Raw genomic sequence first — 11,116 nt, forward strand, 5'->3', positions numbered from 1 at the left:
GACACTTCAACGAAAAAATTCGGTGGTGATTGACTCGCACAGCTAGTACTATAAGCGGAACTACGAAATAACGATGTTACGCTGACGGCGTACATGACGTAAACTGATTATATTAATTACCCATTATTATTAACCAATTTTTTTTTCATATAGTCGATACAAATATACAAATATTATGCCTATAGATTATAGGTATATTTTGAATTAGAAAAAACTGATGATTTACAAATTCACTACAGCAAATGTTGCGTTTCCAGCGTTCCGCTTCAAATAAATAGAAGGGGTATGCTAAAAAAAAAAATAAAAAAAAAGCGAACTCTGTCCTCCCGCGTCCACCTCCAATTCAAACACTGAATTTATACATAACTATAATTTGTAATAAATTTGTATTTAAAATAATTAATAAACTAATAAGTATTAAATAAATTGTTTGTGTTTAGATATCGAAGACAACAATATTGGGAGTAGTATATCCTTGATCTTTTTTTTACATACTGTTTAACTCATTAAGAAAACTAAAAATATTATTATAAAAATAATCATTAATCATGCATGAATATTATAAATTATGAGGAATGTTTGTTAGTTTTACTCCTTAATCCTTATAACTTATTGTAACAATTATGAAATATCTATATCGATATCACCCCCACGAAATGGTCCTATACAAGGTGGTTCGACCTAACCACCTAACCTATATCAACATCGACTTAACTAGGGGCCTAAGGGAGGCTTAGCCTCCCTGTATTTGTATTTGGCCCCCTATAAACTTTTACTTTTTAGCCTCAATTAGCTTTCAAGTTATTTTTAATTTTGGTTTTCTAGGACTCTAGCCCCTGTAACTATTAAATCGTAGTTACACCCATGCGGCTATCAATCCACCTTGGTCTTATAGTTACGTTCCTGATAACACCTATGCTTTTCGGGAATTAAATAGAAACCTACATTGATTGTTCTAATTCAAGTATGACCATATCGCCAATTTTGTTTCTTTTAAATCAAAAATTCATGCTCGGCACGTAAGTTAAAGGATTGTCATTGAATTTAACAATAAAAATACCATTCGTTTAGATTCTGTCAAAATTATTTATAAATTAGAATTTAAATATTTTAAGTAGTTTAAACAAAATGCATGTTATGACTAATAATATATAAAAATACGTTTAGACGATGTTAAAATCGTAAACCTAATACATATAGATCTTTTTCAAATGTACGAATCGCTACAAAACCAACTCGAAACGGTTTCGGGGAAGATTAATGTGAAGTTCGATCACTTGGAACAAATGTTAAACTAACATAACTACAATTGATGAGTAATTATAGCACAAGTGATATTACCGAATACTTCGAGAGCGTCAAATCTTGTAGCACTATAATAATTGTAAACATCGGTTTCGAGTTGAACATACATATTATAATTTTATATTAAACAATTTTTAAAAATCGAATTACTGCGCTTATTTTTAATAAAACACTAATATATTTTAGGAAGGTATTCTTATTTTTTTTTTTTAATTAAAATTTTTGGGAGTGCTCTAGCTTTTCAAGTCTTAATACAGCAATAATAGGAGGTGTCCATGTGGCCTGATTTGGCTAGGATTAGGGTAGAATTCAGTTAAGACAGTAACAACTAAAATTATAAATAATAATAGCTTTCATTGAATAATTAATTAGTTTTGCCATTAAGTTTTATTTTGTGATATTATTAATTAAATATTTATTTACTTTTCATTTATTATTTTATAAAATAAAATTATATAATAAATAACTGAAAGGGAATTACTCAATATCATTTTTTTAGTACTTAAAAGTTACAACATACAGGTGTAAAACCCTTTTGGCTTATTTGACATGAAATTGTATCGTGCCTGTACTAGCTGTATGTAATTACTAATTGTATTAACTGTAATAGTATTACTATTACATAAATTACAAATAACTAGATCTATAAAATTAATAAAATAGTCTTCGAAAATTGTTTTATTAGTCATAACAAGAATAATTAATAAATATAATAAAAACAAACAAACAACACATTATAATAATATAAAATAATAAAAATATAAACAGATAACATTAAAACTTTTATAATTAATATTGATATGAGGTAACTACATTCTAATGTGATATTACAAAATTTGTTTAATTTATAAGTAGTTTTAGAGATTTTACATTTCCAATAATACTATAAGGCACATAATTACAAGTCACCGAAGACAATAATTGTTAGTAAAAGTATACATAATGTCTTTTGAATAATCAAACCAGCTGCCTCATTGAGTAAGCATTAGTATACAAGTTTTGTAAGTAACAACTGTTGGTTAATTTGAACATTTATCAAGCTTTTTGTAAAAATATACTCAATTTATCGTATATACTGCCCTAAATAAACTTCACATTTAGGGCATTTATGTTCAACATTTAAACATTGATCCATACAAAATGGTATTAAACATGGACCCCAGAAACATCTGAAAAACGAAAAGCAATAAAATTATTTTTTGTAATAATTTAAATAAATAGTAAGAACACTAAGAACTTAAATTAACCTAAAAAACTTAAGGATTTACTATGTTTTTAGAAGAATTTATATATAAACAAAAAATTATGAAATAATAAGTATTAAATACTATAGAATATTTAGGTGTAGTAACATCACCTGATATCCTTTAAAATATTAATTATTAATTTTATTCAAAATGTTATAAACATAATACAAATACAAACACCAACTGTGATAATTATTTTTGTTTAAAAAATAATTAAAAATATAGTTTACTATTTGAAAATTGCAAGTTGGAAGAGGAGAAATGTAGAATTATTTGTGGTTAAGACAGGCATAACTAGGGGTTGGGGAGTTTGGGTGAACTTTAACCCTCCACCATAATTTTTGGGTAATTGCATGTGCGATGTGCCTATAAACATATTAATATTAACTTTATTTTTGCCCATAATGTAAAAAAATTTAGTGTTTAATACAAATTAATAATAATTCAAGAGTCAGTTGTAAACACCAATAGAAACAATAAATAATAAACTAATTAAAAAAAAAATATGCTATTAAATATTTTTAGGAAACCAGTCCCCCTTCTAACTTAAAGGACTAGTTACGCTCATGGGTTAAGAGAAGGTTACACTTATACTTGCATGTGTTTTCCGGTCTTATAAAAAAATACAATATAGAAAATGCTGCATTTAAATAATTAATTTTAGTGTAATTGTTAACATCAGATTGAGTTGATTTTTGGAAAATGTACAATGCTCAAAACTTGCTTTAATTAACATAAAAATAAAAGCCTAAATGGATCCTTGGACGATATTCTTATCTTTAAATTTGATAAAAAGGCCAATTTTCTCTATTGTTAAAACTGACAAGAGTAAAATGGTTTATTCTGAAGTACAATTTGGTATGTTGTGTATTGTAAGACAGGGATGACACAGTGGGTACAAGCCTGGGCGCCCGGATCAAGTATTTAAACACACCTAGGCAAACTTGAGTTTTACTACCCCCTACACATAAATACTACATCAAATCTATAACATAAAAATGTTAAATGCCTGCTCTGAAAAATACTGCCCTAGACGTGGGCCTATGTCGCCTACTCCTTTAGCCAGGCTTGAGTGGGTATGTCTTCCAAGTTTCAATAAATAAAATAAATATGAATACAATTTAAAGATTTTGACTTAATCATATTAAAGGAATTAACTTGTATGTTTAGTGCATTTTAATCTAGTTCAAAATTATAAAAATATTTAATTAACTTGCGTATTACCCAAACACACAACACAATAAACTGCTTATATAAGCCATTGTACTCGGTTTCTTATTTATTTTTGTAGTTATCTCTTTCCGACAATTGGAGCAGACCATTCGGGTACTGTGGGGGCCAACAGGAACAACAGTAGTAATAAGTTCATATGGTGCTTTTACAACTACATCAAATAATAAAAGTTCAAAATATTAGAAGAAAAAAAATATGATTGGGAATAATCACTTACATTCGGGTTGTGGGGTGTAAGGACTTGCTGGTGAAACACTTGTCTGCTGATTCCATCCATATGGTGCTGTAGGAACAGTACCAGGTGTATATGCTCCACTCATGATTCTATAAATACCAATTAAGTATGTTATACAAAATAAATTACTAACAGAATATTAAGTATGTAATTTTAAAATACATCAAATACACTTTAAAACAAAACACAGCTAATAGATTTCCATTTTGGGCATTAAGGTCAAACACGACGGGATATTAGAGCAATTTTATAGGCCAAACGATTTTGAACACTTTCTATTAATGTAATATGAAATATTTATAAAAATATTCCGTAATTACAGAATTAAAATACTGTACCTGCACGTATTCTATAATTCAATAATTTATATACAAAATAAATTTAGTAATAGGAGTCGGACACTTTGTTGTTGTATAAACATAAAATAAATTATAATAACTAATTCGAGTAATTTTACATTTACATTCACAATATACACCTAATCATATTATATTATTATTATAATGATAAAAATATATATTCAAGGCACGTTCATGGAAACATATACATAATGACTATTTCTTCCAATGTTTGTAATAATTTAAAATTTACAGTTCTTTCTTGTTGTATACTCAATACTCATTATATTCGTATGTGCCATGTGGTATGTCTTTACTCTTTAGTATTTACGCTACAATAATTTTAACACGTCTTACTTCGTAAATTCTTACTTATAAGTTAAACTTATAGTTTAAGAATTAACTTACATATTACAAACTACTGATATTATTCTTTACGTATTACACTAGCTACTGCCGTTTGCCATAGTCCTTAAAATCTACTCGTCGTACAGATGGGACTTTTGAGACTTTCAAAGTCCACACTGTGGAACTATGGTAGTCGTCGGTAGACAATATTGAAGTATATAATATTACGATTTTTGAAAAGATCGAATTACAATTTTAAAATGTGCGAAATAAATTTAGTCTGTAATTATAAAAAATGTCGTAAGACTTTAAACACATTTGCATGGGTAACGAGTTGTTCACATATATTTTGCGACAACGATGGCAGCCGAACATTTAATCGTGAAAAAAAATGCCCTTGCTGTGATGAAATTCTTAATAGACGTTTGGACATAGTTCAGGTTAACTTAAATCCAGACGAATCTTTTAAGTCTGTACGTATTTTAAGTATAATATAGCCAGTATATATACTAATAATATTATAATATTAAAGTTAAAAAATGTTTATTTAAGTAACGTTAAAGTTTCTGTATTATTTCATTTTACATTATAGATGATACTATGTGGTTTAAGACCAGAAATTGTAATGGATATATCGTTACGAGCAGTGTCTTTTTGGAATTACCAAATGACCCAAGAAAAAATCATTCAGACTAGTGATATGAAAAGACTTCGAGCTAAATTTGAACAGGTTAAAATCAATATAGAAACCATGGAGTATCAATTTCAAAAGCATATTTTAATTGAAACAAAAAAATCTGAGTGCAAGTATACTTTTATGAATAAATGACAAACTATATGAAAATGCTTATTTATAACTAATTTATAATTAAACTTACAGCAGCTATGAAAGATGCTGAGTTACAAAGACGTAAAACCCAAGAAATAGAAGAGAAATTGATCGAAAAGAATAGAATCTTACATAAAGTTCAGGTAATAATAAAATAATATTAATAGAACACAACAATATGCACATTAAAATTTAATGTTTGTACAATTTTAGTTTTATTAAATACCAAAATTTTAAAATAGCAATTATAGACATATTTGTAGATACCTTGTATTTTAAGAATATCTGATACTTCTGTTCATAATTATAATGTTTGTACTTTTTTTTTTTTTTATAAAATATAAATTACATTATTTATTATTATTAACTCTAAATAAACAGTATACCTGGTGCTTTCATTATATTAGAGATTTCATTCCACAATTTTTCTTGAACATCTCTATTGCTATGCTGTTTGTCTTTATAATTATAAATTGATGGCCTTTGTTGAACAAGTATTATTAGTTTTTCTAAATCAAAATTGTCAGAAGCCATTGTAACTCAAATATCTGAATAAAATTTGAGACATTATCAATATAAAATTAAAACAATCTAACATTCATAATAAAACAAAAAATAAATGTTTTTTTTTTATATATATATAAAAAGGTTAATACCTACTCTATTTACATAATAATATAAAAAAAAATTAATTAATTAAAAATGAATATAAATAATATATATTACATAGTTTAATAAAACATTAATTTGTTTATAATACAATATAAACTCTGGAATATCAAAAATAATACACACATATCAACAACTAAAAAGAAAGAATTCTAAAAATAAGTAAATATATAAATGTATAATTACCTCTAGGTTTATAGATAATTATAACGATAAGTATAACTATAAACGACAAAAAAAAATTATAAATTTGACTAAAAAATATAAATTTATGTTATTATCCAGTGACATAGGTACTACGTTATATGTACTTTTTCGACGATTGCTGGTATCCAAACAGTTTGGACTGATGAAAATTATTTTGTTTTGACTAATAGATTAGAACATGTTCTATTTGGATAAAACACGATTCGTCATGACTAAAGTTGACTGAAGAGCAAAAATGTTTTGTTTTGACTATGACTTATCAGTGTGAACGTATTCACTGAAATACGTGTATTCTATTTTTAATTAGTCATAATAAAGCTGCCTCAGTCTGCTTTAAGCAGTTTTGCTTTACTAGTGTGCGGTCACCCATAGTGTCATAAATCATAATAAAATATTATGAAGCATAAAAATGATTATATTATTGAAAATTAATATAGTTTTACATCTTAACATTAGTTTGATTGCCTTTATGGCTTTATTATAAAATCTATTCTCTTTATTATCAGATTAAGGGTTATTATGGTTTCTCTTGATTTGTGTTTTCTTGGTGTATAGAGAATAATAATATATACGAGTATAATTTTACATTTTAAAGTGCCACAAATTATCCAAAATCTTGTAAGATACTAATTTGCTATATAATAGATATTAAATATTCCCATTTCACATTAATTATTTACATATATTTATAATAAAGAAAGAATCGAATTTTATTTTAGAAAAAAATATAAATTGAACTTCTTATTCAACAGGTTGCTTATTGTCACACAATATTTTGTCAGAAATTCTGTGTTTGGTTATAACAAGTTATAAGTGTTAATATAATTTATAGGATTTAACGGAAACAATTATACATTTAAATTTAGTAATAAGTTATAGACAATTGTATATATATATCTTTAAATATAGTAGTATGGTTTAACATATAAAATATAGTATTAGATAAACATTATGATTAAAAGAAGCAAATTGAATACCTATTAAATAATGGGAATGAAAAATGAAAATATTAGTTTAATATGGAATTATTTTTAAAATTTTAGTCCAAGTATGAGTCTCTCAAACTTCAACTTATTTCTAATACAATAAAATCAACAAAAACAGAACAAATTCCCATGGCTCAACTTCAGCCTAAAACATTTGAAGGTCAAACTGGTCAGTGCATCAACAATATTATTTTTTTACTTGAATTAATATTTATTTTATTTCACAGAATTTATATTTGCACCAAATATTGATTAAGTCAAATGCATATATCTATTTATACTAAGCTAGAAGAAAATACAAAACAAGATGTTAATAAAACTACTTACACATAGCAACAGTTTTTATTTTAAATTAATTATTTCTAAAGGTTTTATATTTAATTCTTTATGTAGTTCTTCTATTGGTTGTTCCCATCTTTTTTCAAAATAAATATTTAACATGAAATTACTGTTTAGTCCTGTTTGAATGGCCCATGGTAAATAATGTTGAACATACTGTTCTCTTTGCCTAAAAATAATATAAGCTGGTGCTAAAAAAATTAAAGTAAATGTATATAAAATTATAAAAGTTTACTTTGGTTTAAGTCGTATAGCTCCAAAAAGACCTCCACTCAAAGTCATTGGTAACTTAGTTTGAAATGCTTCAATCCATTTTACTGTTACTTCTCCTAAATAATATAAATATACACAATACTTTTATATTTAATAAATAATAAATTAATATAAAAACAATAAATTACCTAACATATTTGTAGGCATTCCCAACACTGTATGAAATAAATCATGTACTTCTCTATATCTCTGCATCACATATGCTAATTGAACATCATCAACAAATTGTACTGATCCTCGGGAGTCTGGAGTTACTTTCTAAACAATAATGAAACATTTTTTTTGTTTAACATTTCATTGGTAGAATGTTAAAAATATAGATAATTACATTATGATTTAAAAATTGAAAGTAAGCATATCCGAGAGTATTTTCTGGCATACATTTTAACTTATCAAGATCAACTGTTGAAGTGTTAATTCGTGGCTGTAATCTACAAAAAATATTATTTCATGTAATTACCTATATGTAATAAGACATACAAAATAGTAATATCCAAATAATTTAAAAAAATTTATACTATATACTGTAATATTTCGTTGCCTTCAGGATTAGAAATCATTTTATCTCTCATATACTTCAACGCAAATGTTCCAGTTGTTTCTCCCATAGTGGCAATCATATCTAAAATACAGTATATAGTTGAAAAAATCCTATATATATAATAAAATTAGTAATTTTCTTATTGAAATTGAAAGTATTACCTGCTCTTTGAGGATCAAACAATGAAACAGTAGCAGAACCGACTGATAATAATAACTTTTGGAACGGTGTGGTGGATATATGATTTTCATTATATTGAGTTACAAAATCAGACATATGTCGATACATTCGGTTATTTGATACAATCATTTTTTTTAACATTTTGAATACTATGATTTTTTGAAAAATATGTTATAAATTATAATATTGATTTTATCTGTTGTAACTAATAATATTATAATTATTATCTAAAAGACGACGAATTTCTTAGTGTTCAATTAAAATAATACTTTAATAAATCATTGATTATGAATTTACGATATGATATTATAATTTATCACCATTCACACTGTTTTTTAACTTTTAATTGACTATCAATTGACGGTTACTGGTGAAAAGTATTGTTATTATCAAATCTGGATTCTGTGATTATGAACGATTGAATTTTTAAGTAATATAGAGGTCTAATTTTGAATTTTGATACTATTTACTATTTAGTATTTAGGTAGTAAACAACTATAATACTATATAATATGACCAAAAAATGAAAATATTAAACAAAGTAATGGTTAAAAAATTTAAATAAAGATTAAGGAATACTAAACTACGATAAGAGTGCGCATATTTTTAAGGGACAGTATAGGCAATTAACCACAATTTCGAGCGGATCGTCACATGTAAACATATGAAATAAAAATTATTATGATATATAATTGTTTAAAAAATATATAATGTATTAATCTATAACATTTATTTTTTTCATCTATATCAGAGAAGGGCAACTCTGAATTCAAAGTAACTAAGATGGCTAATTTTTAGAACTTTAAAATCTAGCAGTCCAGACAGTATAAAAAGCTAAAACAAGTTAATAGTCCATAGGCGCAATTTCAATAAAAAAACTGAGGGTACTTAAGCTCTTCATTTTCCGGAAATAGCGTTGAATAGCTACTGATTGTTATATCATAAAAAAGTATTTGAAGGTGCTACTTTTAAAATTGAGGGTGCATTAGCACCATTAACTACATTAACCCATTAAGCGCCCCCCTATTTGCGTCTATATGGTTAATACAAATAATACAATTATTACAAATCAAATTTTACAATAAACATTTACTTTTTATAATTATTTATTTATATTTAGAATTTTAAAACATGTTTACATGCTTAACAAATATAATAAAATAAAATAGGTACAGATAAACTCTAAAATTGTACAAAGTAATTTGAAGTATACCATGGGCCAAATAAAAAAAAATACGAGGGCCGTTGGTTGCCCATCTCTATTCTCTGATATACATACGATTTATATTTCATAATTTCATCTATATTATATTCACCAGCGGTTCTCAACCTTTTGACGTTCTATACCATCGGTTAGAACACATTTGATAATTTTCAAGTTTCACTTAACCATAATTTAAGATATCTTAAGACGTGCACTTAACTGAGTAAACTCTGTTAGTGCTTATAAAAAAATATGTCGGTTATGCATGGAGTGTAACTACGTGGAACTACATAAGTTTTTTTTTTCACTTACCTATTACCTTTGAGCTTTTTGCATACCAAACGTTGAGAAACGCTGATATACACAATAATGCACAAAGCAGTATGGGGTATGCAGAACTAAAAAACGAATGCACGTAACGAGTATATTGGCTATAAACAGTATTGAGCATACTTCATACCATCATTTTACAACTTTTTTAGTCTCATGATCCCCAAAAAAAGATATAAAATAATATGGTCAATCATTTCGCGACCACCCCCCCCCCCTTCTGGCACTCCCTAACTATATTGAGTAGGTATAATGGTAGGAAAAAAATCTAGGGGGAAAACAACTACAAATTAGAATATTTTAATTTTTGCTGTTCCCCATTAAGTATGAATTTGAACAATAAAAGTATCATATCGTATAATTTAAACGAAATATTATAAAATGTGTTATATAATATATTATTAATTATTATAATTATAATAGCTGTAATATTATATCCGACTTTCTTCGACTTTCTTTGAAAAAATTATTATAAAATACTGTCGGTAATCGGTATAGAATTTCGATTCGTTTAAATTCTAAATATTTGAAAATTATTTTAATTAAAAAAATGTTTAATTATGTTCATACGTTTGATAATTGTATGAGTCATAAGGTTCAAAAGTTTTATATAAAGCTCCATATTAATTTTTATTTACAAGAATTACAAAAAAATTAGTTGAAGAAATTAGATATTCACATGTAAAATATATAGTGATTACTCATCAAATGATATTTTGTTTTTTATTCTAATTAAAAAGTTTTGATTGTATAAGTACTTGAAACATTACACATTAATATTTTATACTATTACTAAAATTATAATTTTTTATTATACTATTTATACTCAATGAAATTTCCAATAAAATTAGA

General features: G+C 25.9%; 3 protein-coding genes across 5 annotated transcripts; 1 reads left to right on the plus strand and 2 right to left on the minus strand.

The window, feature by feature from the left end:
- Positions 1 to 1,965: 1,965 nt before the first annotated feature.
- Positions 1,966 to 4,510, minus strand: LOC132917914 (lipopolysaccharide-induced tumor necrosis factor-alpha factor homolog). 2 transcript variants are annotated; one of them, XM_060978910.1, is made up of 4 exons: positions 4,359 to 4,510; positions 4,003 to 4,109; positions 3,777 to 3,936; positions 1,966 to 2,474 (listed from the first exon to the last, which is right to left on the minus strand). In XM_060978910.1, the coding sequence occupies exons 2-4, from the start codon at positions 4,103 to 4,105 to the stop codon at positions 2,369 to 2,371; spliced, it is 369 nt and encodes a 122-aa protein (XP_060834893.1). In that variant the 5' UTR covers positions 4,106 to 4,109; positions 4,359 to 4,510; the 3' UTR covers positions 1,966 to 2,368. The 2 variants fall into 2 exon arrangements, with proteins under 2 accessions (XP_060834893.1, XP_060834894.1); XM_060978911.1 differs by lacking the exon at positions 4,359 to 4,510 and adding an exon at positions 4,183 to 4,304.
- Positions 4,511 to 4,552: 42 nt separating this feature from the next.
- LOC132926664 (E3 ubiquitin-protein ligase CCNB1IP1-like) lies at positions 4,553 to 5,535 on the plus strand. The gene is made up of 2 exons (XM_060991049.1): positions 4,553 to 5,179; positions 5,299 to 5,535. The coding sequence occupies exons 1-2, from the start codon at positions 4,967 to 4,969 to the stop codon at positions 5,533 to 5,535; spliced, it is 450 nt and encodes a 149-aa protein (XP_060847032.1). The 5' UTR covers positions 4,553 to 4,966.
- Positions 5,536 to 7,072: 1,537 nt separating this feature from the next.
- On the minus strand, positions 7,073 to 9,278 carry LOC132917897 (ubiquinone biosynthesis protein COQ4 homolog, mitochondrial). Of its 2 annotated transcripts, XM_060978883.1 has the most exons (7): positions 8,712 to 9,278; positions 8,535 to 8,631; positions 8,338 to 8,440; positions 8,138 to 8,267; positions 7,972 to 8,065; positions 7,725 to 7,905; positions 7,073 to 7,542 (listed from the first exon to the last, which is right to left on the minus strand). In XM_060978883.1, exons 1-6 carry the CDS (start codon positions 8,869 to 8,871, stop codon positions 7,740 to 7,742), a joined length of 750 nt encoding a protein of 249 aa, XP_060834866.1. In that variant the 5' UTR covers positions 8,872 to 9,278; the 3' UTR covers positions 7,073 to 7,542; positions 7,725 to 7,739. The 2 variants fall into 2 exon arrangements, with proteins under 2 accessions (XP_060834866.1, XP_060834865.1); XM_060978882.1 differs by lacking the exon at positions 7,073 to 7,542 and having other exon boundaries at positions 7,585 to 7,905; positions 8,712 to 9,277.
- Between the last annotated feature and the right edge of the window lie 1,838 nt (positions 9,279 to 11,116).

This window comes from Rhopalosiphum padi, chromosome 1, assembly GCF_020882245.1.
Source record: "Rhopalosiphum padi isolate XX-2018 chromosome 1, ASM2088224v1, whole genome shotgun sequence".
Lineage (NCBI taxonomy): Eukaryota > Metazoa > Arthropoda > Insecta > Hemiptera > Aphididae > Rhopalosiphum > Rhopalosiphum padi.

What these genes read in the sequence shown, in the direction of transcription:
- LOC132917914 (XM_060978910.1), bottom strand. Translation starts at nt 4,105, where the DNA reads ATGAGTGGAGCATATACACCTGGTACTGTTCCTACAGCACCATATGGA. An exon ending in TTACACCCCACAACCCGAAT is followed by an intron (nt 3,937 to 4,002) that starts GTAAGTGATTAT and finishes TATTTGATGTAG; the next exon opens with TTGTAAAAGCACCATATGAA. An exon ending in TTATTGTGTTGTGTGTTTGG is followed by an intron (nt 2,475 to 3,776) that starts GTAATACGCAAG and finishes TTCGTTTTTCAG; the next exon opens with ATGTTTCTGGGGTCCATGTT.
- LOC132926664 (XM_060991049.1), top strand. Translation starts at nt 4,967, where the DNA reads ATGTGCGAAATAAATTTAGTCTGTAATTATAAAAAATGTCGTAAGACT. An exon ending in CAGACGAATCTTTTAAGTCT is followed by an intron (nt 5,180 to 5,298) that starts GTACGTATTTTA and finishes TTTACATTATAG; the next exon opens with ATGATACTATGTGGTTTAAG.
- LOC132917897 (XM_060978883.1), bottom strand. Translation starts at nt 8,871, where the DNA reads ATGTTAAAAAAAATGATTGTATCAAATAACCGAATGTATCGACATATG. An exon ending in TTCAATTTTTAAATCATAAT is followed by an intron (nt 8,268 to 8,337) that starts GTAATTATCTAT and finishes ATTATTGTTTAG; the next exon opens with AAAGTAACTCCAGACTCCCG. An exon ending in GCTATACGACTTAAACCAAA is followed by an intron (nt 7,906 to 7,971) that starts GTAAACTTTTAT and finishes TATTATTTTTAG; the next exon opens with GCAAAGAGAACAGTATGTTC.